Source organism: Ammospiza nelsoni, chromosome 14 (assembly GCF_027579445.1).
Source record: "Ammospiza nelsoni isolate bAmmNel1 chromosome 14, bAmmNel1.pri, whole genome shotgun sequence".
In the NCBI taxonomy this organism is placed as follows: domain Eukaryota; kingdom Metazoa; phylum Chordata; class Aves; order Passeriformes; family Passerellidae; genus Ammospiza; species Ammospiza nelsoni.
In genome coordinates, this window is record NC_080646.1 from 1743214 (window position 1) to 1760420 (window position 17207).

At 50.9% G+C, this 17207-nt stretch overlaps 1 protein-coding gene across 1 annotated transcript in view; it reads right to left on the bottom strand.

Annotated features, from left to right (window-relative positions):
• Window positions 1–1369: 1369 nt before the first annotated feature.
• The window catches only part of SMAD6 (SMAD family member 6), a 37602-nt gene continuing 21764 nt past the window's right edge, over window positions 1370–17207 (bottom strand). The window contains exon 4 of the mRNA XM_059482273.1: window positions 1370–2334. Within this exon, the coding sequence (XP_059338256.1) occupies window positions 1793–2334 (542 nt within the window). The 3' untranslated portion in view covers window positions 1370–1792. The remainder of the gene's footprint in view (window positions 2335–17207) is intronic.

A 17207-nucleotide genomic window follows, 5' to 3' on the forward strand; every position in this document is an offset into this window, starting at 1 on the left:
GCTGCAGGAATTCAACCAATGTGGTCCCAATTAAACATCAAATATGGTTATAATTTGAAAAATGACTGCGGGAATGTCATTGCAACATTCTCTGCTCAGATCTCTCCAGCATCCACCCAGGTTCCTGTTTCCCTGTGGGATGCAGCCCCCACCTTTCTCCATCCCTGGAAGTGTCCAGGGCCAGGCTGGATGGGGCTTGGAGCACCCTGGGATGGTGGAAGGTGTGCAACAAGGTGACATTTCAGGTCTCCTCCAACCCAAACCATTCCAGGATTCCACAATTCTGTCATTCCCCATCCTCACTCGAGCTGTGGCAGGAACATCAGGGCCAGGTGCCAAAGTGCAGGACCCTGACATGCACCAGGAGGCTTCTGAGTGATAAATTTAGGCCATATTTAACTCTTTAAGGTCTCATTGAATCTTTTTCTCTGTGAATATGAAGGTGACAAAAATATCCTCTGCAACCTTGAAAGCTTCCCAGTCACTGGGCTCCAGAGGCTGGGATTTTATGGAAATCAAAGGCACAGACTGGAATTGTAGCAGAACTCCAGGACTTGGCAGAGCTCCTCCCTGGCAATAAATAACTTCCCTGACCAAGCAAAGCCCATGTCCAACCTGCCCCTGCCAGGCCCAGCACAAGTCAGAGCAAAGGAGCTGATTTTATCCAGGATTTCCAGGCAGAGTAAATCAGCTGAGACAGGCACATCTGACCAGGACATTTTTTTGGCTGCAGCTGCTCCTCAGAGTAAATATATTCTTCCCAAACACTCCTGGATCATTTATTGCCTGGATGACAGACTGGGAGATCTACGGGACAAAGCTGCTCATGGCTCCTCCGAGGCACTGGAGACATTCCCAAAATCCAGGCCATGCTCCAGTGGAGGATCCACCCAACCATGAGTTGTCCAAAACCTCCGTTTGTTTCTCAACCATCAAACACGTCTGGGACGTGCAGGGCTCACAGACAACCCCTGGGTAAGGCCAGAAATCCAAACTGGTCCTGCTGGGCAGCTTTGTGGCCGTGCAATATTCTGCTTTTCTCCAAGACCTACTGATTACCACTGATGAAGATTAATCTGCACAGCACGGATGTGCACCCTCATTCTCACCATGTTCTGTGTTATCAGAGAGGTCAGACAGCCCTGGGTGAGAAGAGCAACAGATCTGCCTCTCACCTCCTCCCAGTGCTCCCTGGCTCTCCAACTGGCCTCACTCACCCTCCTCTTGAAGCCAGCTGCAGCCTTCCAACTCATTTACTGCTTTTCCAGGGTCCTGGCTGAGATGGGAGACAGCAGCTGCCCCCTGGAACCCCCCTGACTGCTGCCAACTTCAGCTGGGGGGGGGAAGAAAAAAGACAAATCCCCCCCCATAATGCGAATACTTTATTATCAATGAGTGACTGGTATTAGCTTTTTGTCTGGGTATTAATAATATTTCAAAAAACCATACATCAAAATTAGGGCTTTCTCCTATTTTTGCTGTATAATTTTTGTTGTTTTTTTTCTTTTTTTTTAAAAATCTGTATTGAAAGAATTATATAAGCCAAAGTGCATTTTCTGTTTTTTGTCCATATACACATTGCACCATACATAAATAATTACATTGTAAAAATGACTCCATAATTACAAGTATAATATATATTTTCATATAATATATAAAACTTTATATTAAATCTAGGTAGATGATATTTGGGATAGTCTGTGTCTTTTTTTTTTTTTGTCTTTTTTTTTTTTTTTTCTTTTTGAGTGTGTGTGTGTTTTGTTGCCGTCGATGTTTTCCTTTCCTCGGAGGGTTACCGGTTGTTGCTGAGTAAGATCTCCAGCCAACACGGACACGACGTGATGAACTGTCTGGAATAACAGGGCCCCCAGCCCTTGGCGAAGCTGATCCGGACGCTGTTGGGGTCGTAGGGCCCGTCTGCATAATCCAGCTCGGCCGTGTGCTGCAGCAGGCAGGACTTCTCGTAGTCAAACACCTTGATGGAGTAGCCCGGCATCACCTTGCGCACGATCAGAGTCCTGCAGCTGGGGATGTCCAGTGTCGGGGAGTTGACGAAGATGGGATGCTCGCTGCGGTTGTAGGCCCACACCCCGTCCGGTTCCTTGCTCAGTAAAATCCCGTAGCCAATTTTACTTCGAGTCCTTCTCACAGTCTCGCTCCTGTTGTCCAGGTTTAGCTGTCCGAGGCAGAAGCCGTTTCCTTGAGGTAGGTCGTAGAAGATACTGACAGACTGTTCGTACACTGTGTAGAGGCGGCCCACGCGCGTCCGGTGCTCCCAGTAGGCCACGTTGCACCAATGGCTCCTCTTTACGGCATCGGGCGACGTGCTGGCGTCTGTGGGGACAGAGAGGGAGTCAGGAGTGCTGGGATCACATGGGGATCCACAGGGATGGAGCCTGGGAAACAGCTCCTCACACCCATCAGCTCTGCTCAGTGAAAACTTGAACTTGTGCTCAACCCAGCCCTTGCGTTCAACACAAATCTCACGTTCAACCCAAAGATGGTTCTCAACCCAAAACTTGTGTTCAACACAAATTTCACACTCAACTCAAAACTTGTGTTCAAGCCAAAGTTGGAATTTAACTTGAAGTTCATGCTCAAGCTAAAACTTGTGTTCAACACAAACTCCATACTCAACCCAAACTTGTATTTAACCCGAAGTTTGTGCTCAGCCCAAAACCTGTGTTCAACATAAATTTTGTGCTATTCCCAAATCTGTGTTCAACCCAAAGATGGTGCTCAATCCAAAACTTGTGTTCAGCACAAACTTCATGTTCAACCCTGTATTTGCGTTCAACCCAAACTTGTATTTAACCCAAAATTTGCTTTCACCTCAAAAGTTCTGTTTAACCCAAAGCTTGTGCTCAACCCAAAAATGTGTGCTCAACCCAAAGTCCATCTTCAACCCAAAGCTTGTGCTCCACCCAAATCCTGTCTCCAATTACATCAAATGCCACCAAGACTGGTGGCTCAAGCCCAGGCTGGAGACCTCAGAGGATGCCCACCATTTCCCACGAGCTTAGCACATCTCTCTCTCCATTTAATGTCCAACCCTGCATCCACAGCTGGGCCTGAGTGCCCTCAGGATATTTGCATTCCTCCCAATGGATCTGGTTCCAACAGTGTCCCGGTATCCTGAGCCTGGTGGCTCCCCAGCACCCCTGCAACCCCACCTTCCAAGGCCAACTTGTGCCGAGCTGAGCCCCGGGATGTCCAGGATGTGTGTGGGTGAGTGACCCGCCGGGTGTCTCCTCAGTGTAATACTCTCTGACAGCCATGCTGATGTTCCCACGGGGAACATGAAATCTGAGGAAGTGTTTCATGCCAAGGGGGAGTAGCTGTTATGAACTATACATGTCCTTCTAAAAACCCACTGGAACTCTCTCCAGACAATGAGAGATGTCTCTTCTTTCTAGGAATTACACTCAGGGAAGACGGGAGGGACGCAGGCTGCCAGAAATCTGTTTAATCTATGATGCCTCCAGAATTTATGATGTCTCCAGAAGGAAGACAGGAAAAGAAGGAGCCCCAAAGAGGGCGAATTAACCACTTGCTGAACATCATTCCTGCTCCTGCCGCACCGTTAAGGGAAAACCGCCGTGGAATTTCCAGCCAGGAGCTGTGCTCTGGCTGGCCGTGCTCCGTGGCCGGCATTAAGCTCCCTGACAATCCCTCACGTGCCCGCGGCCTGCTGACCCCGGTGCCTCCGTGCCATCATGTCCCATTAACTCGCCCGCGGGGTGATGCCATTATTTTGCTCCAGAGCCCCCATTGACACACCGGATTTCAGGCCCAGCCCTCCAGCCCCGCTTCTTTTCAGGCTCAAATTACCCCGGAGGAGAGCGGGCTCCCCTCCCCATTAACCAGCTTTGAATTAAGCGGCTTTGTTGGAGTTTAACTGGAGTTGTAACAATACAAATTTAAGGGGAGGGCTGTGGGGGAGGGGGTGACGGGGCAGGCAGTAGGATGCCCTTTGCTGTGGGCAGTGCTCATCAGCCTGAAGCAGCCCCTTCTCCCACCACAGGTCACATTTCTGGGGACACCATCTCAGTCCATCCCTCTGTCATCAACTGGGACAACTTGCACTAAACCGAGGTGCTAAGACCTCCACCCATCTTCCACAGCATCCAGTTTCCACAGTCATTTTTCCTCTGGGACATCCTACAGATGCTCTCAGTGCTTTCCCAAAGCTCTCCCCAAACACTGAACTTTGCTGCTGTTCCACTCAAGTGATCTGGGGGCTACACACCAGCTCAGAGCCTTTCATGTGCCGGGGCTGGAGGCTGGTAGCAATTACTGAGCTCTGCATCTGTTTAACCTCCCAACCTCCTCAAAGCCCTCTATGCCCATTAGCTATGTTGGTTTTGTTATTACATTTTTGAGAAACTACTGCTCAACCCCTGCATTTCCCTTACAGATTAAGGATGGGACAACTTCAAACCTCCAGTGTCCCCAGCAGCTTCATTAATCAGGGGAACAGTCAGCAATAAACATTTAAATAGGAGTTTCTCATGGTTTAGTGCAAATTAATATACAAGGGGGGGAAAGTAAAGCTGGAGGAAAACAGTGCCTATCCTACAAAAATATTTTGATGGAGGTGCCAACAGCCCTGGTGCCATCTCTGCTTTCCAGGAACTGAGAAATATCTAAGCAAAAGCAGGCATAAAACATGGATGATGTTCACATGCATTTGAAATACCTTTATTAAAAGCATTTCCATGCAACTTAAGGCAGGAACTTCCCTCCATCCATGCCTGAATGCAGCCCCCTGCCAGTGAGCTCCTCATCTCTGTCATCCCACACCCCTGCCTGGCAGTGCCAGCTCTGCCAGCTCACAGCACTCCTGGAGAACTCCCGTGCTCCTTCAAACAGGCGTGAGTTTCAGGTAACTGCGCCTCAAGAAAGGAGAAGTTTCCTTTCAACCCACTTCTTCTGGCCAAGGGACAGGAAAGTCTTCAAAATCCAAAACCAGCAGCCCACAGGGAAGTGACCCCTGGCAGGGGACGGCTCAGGGCTCATCTGAGCAGCCCCTGCCCACAGGGTCCCTCTCCCAGCGCTCCCGAGCTGCGGAGGGTTCCTCTCCCTCCTTTTATCTCCCAGTGCACTCAACCAATTCCTGCAAAGATGAACTCATCCCGCAGCCCTGACATAAAACAAGCACTTCAGCAAGCCCCCAAATCAGGGGGGCCTGTGCTGTGTCTCATCCCCTGCCAAGTATTAGTTTCGCCTCCAGCTATTAGCCACTACCACTCTGCAGAGAGCAGGGGTGGCTGGCACACCACCACCTCCTCCTCTGCCTTTTAAATAAATATTCCACTTTTCCCTCCTCTTTTTTTCCATGCTGCCCTTTATGCACAGACAAGAAAATCCACTTTTTGTTCTGTTTTTTCCCCCCTCCCACTTCTGCTGGAACAGAGGCGGGCTTGTTAGCGTTCTTTTTGAAGAAAGGAAAATATTTGAGTCCCGCCGTGGTACAGGAGGGGTTTTTAACAACTATCATTGTAGGCAGCTACAACTTGTAGCAGCTCCAGAGGGGCTGGCGTCAGGGCGATCTCCTCCATCAAAGCCACCTTCATCCATCAGATGGAGGGGTTGAAACTCTGCCTCATGTTTACTCCTTCCTCCACCACTGCTCCTCCATGCATCCCAGCGCCGCCTCCCAGCACATCCCAAAGTGAATTCAAACAATTAGAGATAAAGAAACAAGATAGGAAAATCCAGCCTAGAATTTAAAGGGAAATGGCTCCTGCATGGCTCAGGCAAAAGGAATCTGGCTCTGGGAATAAATGCAGAGAGCAAACACTGTAAATCCTCCCGGCGTTAGCAGCACTGCTGCTGTCACTCCCTGCAGAGTGTGGAGGTAAAGAAAATAACTTGAGGTTTGAGACTATTTGTGATTTGACAGGGTTTTATGCCAGTAAAGTTCAAAGGAGTGCTTTAAAAGAGAAAAGAAAGATGCTTTTTTCCAAAACAAAACACTGCACAGTCCCACTGCTTGATGTTGCACTTGAAAGCAGGATGGAAAACATGGGCAGATCACGAAGCACATGAAACAAACTGCTCTGATTCATTCCTTGGCTTTTCCACAGCCACCAAACCTCCTCCCAGCAGGTCAAATGGCCCCCTCAATACATGGCTGCAAGGAAGAGCTTCTCAAAACACACTGAAGAGGTGCCCATAGGGAAGACCACGCACATGAAAAATAAATCACTGCACTCTCCAGATGTGACAGGGACTTAATGCACATCTGGGCAACCTGGAAATGAAGCGGGATATTCAAAAGTCCTCCCACCACAGAGCCCACTCCCCATTTCCATGTCCCTCCTTCCTGTACTCCTGTGTCACAGGGCAGCCTCACACTCTACTGGCCATGGAGCTCAGGTACACCCTGTCTCAACACCTCTCCATTCACTTTTACTCCACTTTTGGACTATCAGGCCCATGCTCAGTCTTTTTCCTCCTCTCTGCCACAGCACAGATCTGTATTTACACTGCCCAACACACAGGAGCAGGGAAGCAGGAAGGTTACAGCCATACACAGGTCACTGTGAACAAGGTCCAGATAAAAGCCCAGCACAAAGAACACACACATTTCCCCAAAATCTATTAACAGTTCACTGGGGAGCCATCAGTTAAAATAATTCCCCATTAATACCTAGAAACAAGCACCAGGGTAAGGAAGGGGTTAAAACTTTCCACAGCAGAAATGGAATTTTTATGGCCCCGCAAAGAAAAAAAAAAAAAAAAAAAGAAAGAAAAAAAAGAGAAAAAAAGAAATTAATTGTCAATCTGCCCCAGCAAAGCTCACAACCATTTTCTTTAAGCCAATACATTAAAATACCTCTGCCTTACAAGTTTCAGCTGGAATGCGTCACTGTGCCCCCCAGAGCCCCCCTGCCACCAGCACCAACCCCAGCACGGCCCCTTGGGCTGGGGAGGGGCTGGAGCTGTCCCCAGCACGGGGGCCCCTCCGGGGACACACAGCAGCCCCTGCTGGCTGCCCATGCTCGGGGGAGCTGTGAGTGGCACCCTGAGGGCACCTCGGAGGGGCTGGGGACCCTGTCTCGGTGCCACCATGGGAGCGCCCCGGTGTTGGGCACACTGTGTGCATTCAGGGCAACATCCTAACCCCAGCAGGGCACAGACACAGGAGGCTGGGCAGGAGCTTCTCCAGGTGAAAATCCTGGTGAGGACAGGACGCTTCAGGCCCCTTCCCTAAGTGCTCCTTGGTTTCTCCAGGGAAGCTCCTGCTACAGCAGGACAAGGGACTCCTGAGGGGAAAAGCAGGTGGGAAATTTTTGCCCATTACTGCAGCATTTAGAGAATCCCCCTGCAAAAACCCTGAAGAATAACTGGGTGTAAAACCAGGGTTGGATACTTTTCCAGAAATACATTCACAAAGCTCACACCAATTCCCACTTTGGGTAATTTTTGCCCATTATTGCAGCATTTCACACTGTTTTTGACGGGACTGTGGATGATATGGAACCTCATGGTCCAACCCCACTCCTACATGGTGCAAACAGATATTGGTGTTGGTTTCTGGTTTACTTCACTGAATGTAAGGATTCAGCCCAGCTCCCATCTCAACTGCAAAACAAGGATGTGATTTTATGGGTCCCAACCCCTCCACCCCCACAAGGCACCTTCCTCGTGCTGGATGTGGCTGTTGGGCAGCCATGGACTCCAGTTCAGCTCATTTATCCCAAAAAACCGTGGGAAGACAGCTGGGAAGAGCCTTCCCCACCACCATGTCCACCATCCTCCTCCTCCAGGCCTTGCCTTGGAGCAGAGCTCTGCTGCTCCCCAGCCTCCTCCTCCAGCAGATTTAATTTGTTAACCCAGGAGATGATTAACTCCGAGGAACACTTGCGCTGGGTTAATTAATTAAATTAGTTCAAAAACAAGGGTCTGACGAGCACCAGAGCCGGTGCAAGAGGTGTGTGGAGAGGCCTGGGGGGAAAGGGGGACATTTCCATGGCAGCCCAAGAAACAAAAGCAACACAGGACAAGGAGCCAATGCCAAGAATGAGGATGAAAACAATTTTCTCTGCATAAAAGAAACCACTCTGCAAAATCATCAGCTCATGCTAATTTTTTTTTTATATCCTTCAAAGCAAAACACATGCCATGTTTAGTTCTGCCCGGAAATTTGGAAGTCATCATCAGTTAGCTTATTTTTAAGCTAAACTCAAGGAGTTTGCTTCTAATGGACCTTCCCTGGCCATTAAATCCACCGTCCAGAACATGATTTTAAGGTATTTTAGCACTGTTTTTCTCCCCAGCTCCCCTGTTTTAGAAAGGGCTTTTCAGCCAAGGGTGAAAACTGGAAAAACCCAACTTGGGTATTTTTCCCTGACATTTTTATGTGTTCCTTCTAAAGGCCAAAGTTTTCAGAGATTTAGGTGATATTTTTAAAATGTTTTTGAGTCCAACAGTCTCCATTAACCTCAGCCTGTCTTGCTCGGAGCTTTGAGGCACATCCATGGCTTTTCCAGCTCCAGGTACCTGCGTTACACCTGGCACATCCAGGGAGCACAACAATGTAAATAGAGCTTCAAAAGGAGCCCCGAACGTCACCGCCCACGCTGGCTGCCACTTCTGAGAGCTCCAGAGCTGTCATCAACCACAGCCTGCCTGGCACTTCTGCCCTCTTGGAAACCAGCCCTGGATAAACCCAAACCCAGCAAAATCCTGGGGTCGTGCTTGGCATCTCCGTAAGCATCCACCCCTGTGCCCCAACCAGCTGGAAAACGGGGAGGAAAATGAGCTGGTGAAAACCACAGGGGAAAGGTTGGGTGAGGGAAGGTCCCCACTGTTTGATTTTCTGTAAAATCCAGAGGTTTGATCAAAATCTTCTGTGTCTCATCTGGTTGGGATTGGCTTTTTCTTCTGCCTGCTCCTGGCAAGGCACCAGCTCCACTCACAGGGGAGAAGGTTCATTCCCAAAAGTGCCCTCTGCAGCAGGGTGAGGGAAGCCAGGAAAAAAATGAGGGGTAACCCCCCTTTTTTCCCACTTTGAGAACTCGCACATTTTCTGGTCCTCCACCCATCCAGAGCCTGAAAATCGCTGAGAATCTGGGAGAAATCACCCGATAAATCAGGGGATGGCAGAACTCCCTTCCAGCCACAGCTGTGATGTCCAAGGCTCCTCTCCCCACGCCGCTCCCGCTGCTCATCAATCTGGGGGCTGCAATCCCGGCCACATCCCGTGGGATGGGCACAGCCTGGGATGGCCCAGTGGCATCTCCTGGGCTCTCCCTGCCTTTGGGAGCCGTTCTGGCTTGGCACAGCAGCTGTGGGCGCTGCCAGCCTCCCCTGGGGCAGCGGGATAATCCTCCCAGCGGCCGGAGCGCGGCGGGGCCGGGGCGCTGGGAAATGGATAAATATAAATAATCATGGTTTTCGCTCCCAGAGAAGTTTCGGCTGAGCGCTTCAAAGCCTTTTAAAAGCAGAAACTAATTAGTAGGTCCCTCAGCAGAGAAACAGGAATAACACCCCTTCCTCCCGCCTCCATCGCGCCGCTCGCACTGAGCACGTTGGGCGCTGGAGCCCAGCCTGGGAACCTCCTCAGCACAGGGCACGGGCAGAGGCTGTGCTGCACCAAAGCAAGCCCTGCTGCTCCACACCAGCACTAATCCTCAATCCTTAATGATGGCAAAGACCTCCAAGGAAGGGGTTTCTCCCAGGGTGGAGGGCTCTGAGTGCTGGAGCTGGTTTTGAAGGCAGAGGCTGAGTTGGTGAAGATGTCATGAGGAGGCTGCAGTGGTGCTGCTTGAGCCTCCTCATTTCCCACACTTGCCAAGAACATCAGGGTGTCCCAGCAGCAGCAGCGGGACCACTGACCCAGCACTGGCTGCTTTTTATGTCCAGTTGTTGGATAATCCATGGGCACTGAGCTCTCCAAACCAGGAAGGCTGTCCTGCAAAGGCCAGGCAGCCCATCACCACCTCCTTGCACAGCCCAACCCCAAATTACAGCTCAGCTCCCTCCAGGAACAACCCAAATTTGCCATTTCCAGAGGAGAATGCTCAGCTTCCCCTTCATGAGGCCTCCTTCAGATGACCCAGCTGATCACAGAAAATCCACTTCCCAAAACACCATGGAAATGGGAACTTTGGGCTTTGCAGCTTGGACAGGACACAGGACCCTGAGCAGGCTGTGGCTGCAGCAGATTTTTAGTGTCCTAACCAGAAATGAGTGGAGCTGGGAGGAAAACCAAAGCAATACCAAACAAAACTCCACCACCAGATGGAATTTGAGAGCCTGCACTGCTCCAGCCCCAGCCATTCCCTTTGGAGCAAGAGCCTCTCCCTGCTCTCACACCTCTGTGGGATTTACTCCTGAGAACAATGATTTCCAGAGGTTATGTGAGGAGCAGCAAATGGGTTGAAAAAACCCAAGGCCACCCTGATTTCTCAGCAGCCACAGTGGCACCTTCAAGGGCAGCCCGAGTGTTGGCTCCACAGGAGTATCAAGGACTGAGTTTTAGGAAACCATCCCCGACCTGGAAAACAACCTGTGACAAGGAGGCTCCCTGAGGGGGCACAAACAGCAGCCCAACAAACACTTTTCTCCATACAAGCTGGGAATGAGCTGCTTTGCTCCTCCTTGGCCAGGTGGCTGTAGAGTCTGGGCTGGGCAGACACCTCAATTTGGGAACTCTGCCTTTCAACCCAGCCCTGCGCCAGAGGGCTCATCCCAGACCCCAGAGAGGCTCTGGGTCCTCTATTCCAACCCAAACCCCTCTCCAAAAGGGCTCCAGCTGAAGCCTTCCCACATCTGATAATTCATGCCCAGCAACCCCAAAAAAAGGCACTTTTCCCCAGCCTGGTATCAGTGCCCTCACATATATGGGAAGCAGACAGGGGCTGTGAGAGGAATGGGAATTCAGGCTTTGCTCTGCCTGGCCAGAAGCCAAGATCCTGCTCCTGATAAAGCTCTCCCAGCCTCCCTGTCTGCGCAGGCACCTCAGAGGGAGCCAGGGCTGCGGGGCTGCCACCGTGTCACAACGCCCACGGCTCCTGCAAGTCCCCGCTCGCGGAGGATTTGCTGGGCTTTTACAGGGAATTAAAGGATTTTGGGTGCCAGCCTGGCCTCTGCAAGGAAACAAATCCCTCTGGTGTGCTGGCCAACCTGGTCATGCTGAAAGGCTGAACGTGTACGGGGAGGTCTCGGGCTCCTGCCTGATGGAGGGACTGAAAGGGCTGGGGTGGGATTGGGGTGAGCAGGGATGAGAAGGGGCTGGTGCAGGAATCTCACCACAGGGATGGTTCCTGCCCTCCTGCAACGTGCCCAGGGCTGCGTGGGCACCCCCACGGGCCAGATTTTCCGATAGCTGCTCCATGGATTGTGTGTAAACATCTGCTGGGGCCGCCCCAGCCCCGCTCCAAGCAGGCAGCTGGGCCACTCACCACTGCTCGTGGCCAGCACCCACGGGCCCCGAGTGCCACTTCAAGCAAAGACTAAACAATGACTTCAGCAAGTCGGGATTTAGGCCCCCGGGTCGGTCCCTGACGTGCACAGAGGAGCAGGGAGGATGCTGGGCTGGCGTCTCCAGGAGGATCTGCAGCCCCTGTGCCATCTGTGTGCATGGAGGGGCCCTTCTCCTGCAAAATCCACAAACCAGCAGCCCAGAGACACATGCCCAGAGCACCCATTTCTGCTAACCTGGGACAAGACCATCCCTGAAGATCAAACAAATCTTTTCTCAGAATTGTAGAATTGTCACAGCTGTAACTCTAAAATCATTGAGTCCCATTGTCACATTTTTATACTCCCTGGAACGGTGCTGGAAAACCTGTTAAAGTGCAGATAAACAGCAAGAAAACTGGTGGGGGATGAAAATCAATGTATTTGCATGAAACCCACACCACTGAAGAGCAGGACTGCAGCCCAGACCTCTGCAAGTGCCCATGTCCCAGTGTCATCTCCCAAATTCCTCACCCTGTACTTGCCCGGAGACTGGAGGTGACTCACACCAATTACCCTCCCTGGCCAAGAAGGACTTGTTTTCATTTCTACAAACCACAGTTTCTTTAAAAAAAAAAGAGAGGGGGGGAAATAGGAAAATGCCAAAATACACAGAGAACTCCATGGAATACATCCTGTCCTGCTGCACTAATATGAATCCCAGACAACTCCAGCTTTGCTTGGGATATTCTAGGAGAAAAGGATTAATGAGTTATCACAGAATGGTTTGGGTTGGAAAGGAGCTTTAAGCTTATCCCATGGGCAGGGACAGCTTCCACCATCCCAGGCTGCTGCAAGCCCCATCCAGCCAGGCCTTGGACACTTCCAGGGATCCAGGGGCAGCCCCAGCTGCTCTGGAAAATCTGTGCCAGGGCCTGCCCACCCTGCCAGGGAAGAATTTCTCCCCAGTATGCCATCCATCCCTGCCCTCTGGCAGTGGGAAGCCATTCCCTGTGTCCTGTCCCTCCATGCTGTGAGTTATAGCAAGGACACAGCCAGTGCACCTGCATTTTCAAGCTGAAAAAATAACATTTTCAGGATTGCTCTGTGCAGGGCTTGTGGCTGCAACTCCTCCACGAGCTGCTTTGGGGCTGAAAGCAAAGGCTGAACTCAGAAACTGCAGAAGAAGCAGCAAAGAAATGACAGAAATGACCTTCCCATGGAGAGGGAAAGGAAGGAGAGGAAGGGGAGCAGGTCGGGCTCTTTGTACATCAAGGCCAGGGAGATTAAGGGAGCACGTGAAGGCATCCTTAGGGATAATGAATCCAACACTGCATTCCCTCAGCTCAGCACTGCAGGAGAAACAGCAGATTCCTCCCCTGCCTCTGGGGAAATCTGTTCTAAAAAATAAAGTGAGGAAAACTGGGGGAAACACCAGGCATTACACATTCAAAAGGCAGCTTGTCACCAGCCTGAACCAGACCCCTTTTTTTGCCTCATTCCATATATATCACACATATAAAGAATCCACATGGATGTAGAGAATCCCCCTGCAAAAACCCTGAAGAATAACTGGGTGTAAAACCAGGGTTGGATACTTTTCCAGAAATACATTCACAAAGCTCACACAAATTCCCACTTTGGGTAATTTTTGCCCATTACTGCAGCATTTCACACTGTTTCTGATGGGGCTGTGGATGATGTGGAAGCCTCATGGTCCAACCCCGCTCCTACATGGTACAAACAGATATTGGTGTTATAAACTCTGTCAAGTCCTACACTAGAATCTTTAAATTGTTAAAAATAGGAAAGAAACTGCACAGTTCACATATTTTATAAAGCTGGGTTAAATCAACATCTGCAAAAAATATCCCCGTTAAACGAAATAGCAGGATTTCATTAAGTAAATTGCAAGTTGGCAAAAATTCTGAAAGAAAGGGAAAAAGCCACAGCCAGCCCTGTAATTTAAACCTTATTTTAACTGTGACAGCATGGCTGTGAGAGGCTGCATTTCCAAAGGAAAAAATAAAATGAAGTTTAAAAAAAGTACCTGTTCCCCCTGTACCTCACCTCAGTGTCTGCAGTCGTCACTCAAATGAGTTTTTCCACAGGGAGATGAAGAGGGAGCAGGACACGCTGCCACCTCTGCATCCTCTGTGTCAGACCTACAGCCCTGAAAACCTCAGCGTTTTCCAGCACAGCAGCACCTGGATGCTGGTGGGTGCTGGTGTCTGAAAATCCCTCAGAGCCCAGAGAGCTCAGGGACACCCCAGGGAGGAGCAGCCCCCCTTCCACCCCTTTCCCTGTTAGCTGAGCAGCTGAAACGCGGGATGAGAGGCTGCAGAGCTGTCAAACAGCTCAGTCTGGGTGATGCTTCATCACTTGCTGTGTTTCGAACACATCCTGCTCCCCTGCACGAGCCTGGGGTGCCACAGGAGTGGCAGGAACCCAGAGCAACCCCTGAAGCGCTCACCTGGGGAGCTCCCTGGGCTCTCCTCTGGGGTCGCTGCTTTAGGGTGGTCCTGGCCCCGTTTTGCAGCTGTGGGGCAAAGCTGAGCCCTGGGGCGGGCAGGGAGTTTCCAGCTGGTTTTCCCAAGCTGCTGAGCCTTTCCCTGCCCGGGGTGACTCAGGCAGGCTGGGCTGGGCTGCGTGGGGAAGCCGAGCTCTTCCCACAGCCCCGGCCAAGGCCCTGCAGGAGCCATCCCTGCAGGAGCAGGGACAGGGACAGGACACCCTGAGGGCACCGTGCAGGGCCACCTCCTCCAGGCCAACACCCAGCACATTTTAGCTCCAGAAACTCCAATTTCCCACCCAAAAGCTCTGCCTGTCCCAGGGGAATCACCTGGAAGCAGCGCTCTGGGATCAGTAAAACCCATCTGGCACATACTGGATCTGTTTGCTTTGAGAAGAATTGCAAAACCTCAAAACAAAACGTGAAAAGAGCAGCTCTGATCTGCAAACTTGGAGCTCAAGAGGAGCCCTCTCACAAAAAGGCCAATTATTTGCTTACAAGGTTTTGGCTTCGCTGTTTTTCCTGGCACTTACGCCACTGGAGTTATTTTGAAGGGCTGTTTGCTCCAGGAGGAGCCGAGCAAACAGCAATCCCATTTCCTTTCGGATCTAAACATCCGTTTGCCGTGCGAGCGGGAGGAAAAACCCAGCCCCGAGAGGCTCAGGAAGCTCAGGGGAAGGGGAGGTGGGTGCTGTGGGGAGGGGGCTCAGCACCCACCCAGCCAAGGGGGTCCCACCCACTCCCTGCGGGCCTGAAACCAGAGGGAAAGGTCACCCAAGGGCTCTGGGATGCTCTGCTTGGAGCAGAGCAAGCAAAGCTCCAGCTCTGGGCCCTCCCACCTCCCTCAACACATCCACGGGGGCTGCACTGGATGATCCTCACAGGTCCCTTCCCACCCAAACCGGTGCAGGATTCCACCCCTACAGTGGGATGGAGCAGCTCCTGAGGGGGGAATCCCGGGCAATGTCACAGCCTGGTGCTGGATGAAGCCAGAAGCAAAAGGGGCTGCACGGGCCCCTTGGAGCTCCCTGGAGATGCAGCATCGCTGGAGCCTTGCAAGAGGAAATTTGGGAGCAGAAGCAAGGTGGTTGTGCTGGGGGAAGTGCAAGGCAAAGAAGGACCTGGAGCTGCTGCAGCAATTCCAGAGGAGGCCATGGAGCTGCTCCAGGGCTGGAGTCTCTCTGGAGCCAGGCTGGGAGAGCTGGGAATGTTCCCCTGGGGAAGGGAAGGCTCCAGGGAGAGCTCAGAGTCCTTGCAGGGCCTGAAGGGGCTCCAGGAGAGCTGGAGAGGGACTGGGGACAAGGATGGAGGGACAGGACACAGGGAATGGCTCCCACTGCCAGAGGGCAGGGATGGATGGGAGATTGGGGAGGAATCCTCTCAGCTACACCTTCCACCCTTCAGTGAGCAAAGGGCCAGCTTGCCGGCATTCCTAAATTTCCTGGCTTTTGAGGATACAAGCCAGGTCATTAACATTATTTATAGGTTCCTGTGTATGAGTTTCCATTTGTTTGCCTGCTTAAAACCAGTTAGGTGGAAAAAAAAAGCAATTCCTGGAGGTCAGACAGTTAAAAAACCCTTATGTCCATGGTCTGATGGACCCAAAGGATCAGCAGCTCCTTTAGAGGCATAACTGTTTCCTTAAATGCTTATTGTGTAAATATTTAAGCTACTTTATAAAACTTTTACAATGTACTTAGGAAGCATAAATCTCCCCAGCAGAGCACGGCAGGGCCCGGCCGTGCATGCTCAGGAACACAAACAGGGACATTTCCAATGCTAATGCTGCACCCAAGGGGCCCTGAGGTCACAATCCCAGGAAAATCATTACTGAGCTGATCCCCTGGGCTCACCCCAAAAGGAGCTGCTTACGTGCACTGAGTCATTGTGGGTGACTCCAGCCTGGCTGCCCCTGACAACAACCAGGGATTGATGGCTGCTGGGTGGTGGTGTGCAGGGAGCCCTGAGGTTTTTCCTCTTCAAAGCACGGCTCTTACACTCCAGAATTATGTAATTGACAAACAATCCACTGATGCTCATCCGTTTTAAGAATGAAATTATTTTTTTTTTCGCTGCCTGTGGAAGGTTTGAGGTCAAGCCCAACTCGTCAGAGCCCACTGCTGCATCCCTCACCAGTCCACACCAGTGCCACCCACACATGGCAGCCTCTCTCCTGGTGCTTTGTGGGGAGATGAACTTCCCAGAGGTGAATATTCCCTTGCACTGGGAAAAATCCCTCATGTGCTGACGGACACATCTGTATCCAGGCTGGCTTCCACAGGGAAACTGCAGCTTTGTGGGATTTGCTTGGACACAGCACTCACCAGCAGCTCCAATTCTTCAAAGAAAGAGACCTTATTTAACATAGGAAATAACATGTTTAGGATTTTTCCCCAGAACAGCCTCTCTACTGTAATTTAGGTGCGTCTGAGGCAACAGCCACAAACGGAACCAGGGAAATGGAAGTTTATTCTCTCTGCAAAGCACAGCTTGCTGTTGTATATGATGAAGTACATAGAAAGTCTGGAAAAAACTTGGATGGGAGTTCAAACACTGATGTTTTAAAGATGAAAGCGTGTTCTGCGATTAAATGTTTAAATAAAGTTTTCTGGTACTAAATCATTTAAACATTTTTACATTCCTCACATTTCTAGAAGTGCTGTTGGCTTTTATTTATTGTCATAACCCAGTGCCCTCAGCAAGCCACCAGGGCCACTTGAGGCAACCTGCCTTCCAAAGGGAAAGTTCTTTCCGCATGGTAAAAAGTCAGGAAGAACAAGGGAGCCTGAGCCTTATTCTCCACCCCCCATTTATTCTCCAACCCCAGTCATATTTTCCTCTTTTGTTTTACAAATAAATCCTCCCATGCTGCACATGGGCACAGCCAGGTTCTGCTCCAAATATTGACCAGAAATTCAAAGCAATTCCACTGACTTCACCATACTTAGCTGAAAATCAACAGAAATTGGCCTGGGTGTTCAAATTGTTTTTTTTAGCCGCCCTCAGGCTGTTCCAGGCTGCTGTCAGTGATGGAATCAGAATTGCCCATGGGGACACGGAGCAAGGCTCCACACCAGTGCCTCAAACAGCCCCAGGAAGAGGAAAACCTGAAGTCCTCGAGCTTTTTAAGAAGGTACCACTCATGAAACCACCAAGCCCAAGGCTGCAGCCCAGCACTGCAAGGAAGCTCCAACCTGGCCTCTCCCAGCTCTGCCACAAAGCTTCGAGGAACTGCAGAGAGATCCAGGAGAAATGGGGATAAACCTGCCACCAGCCAATTAAA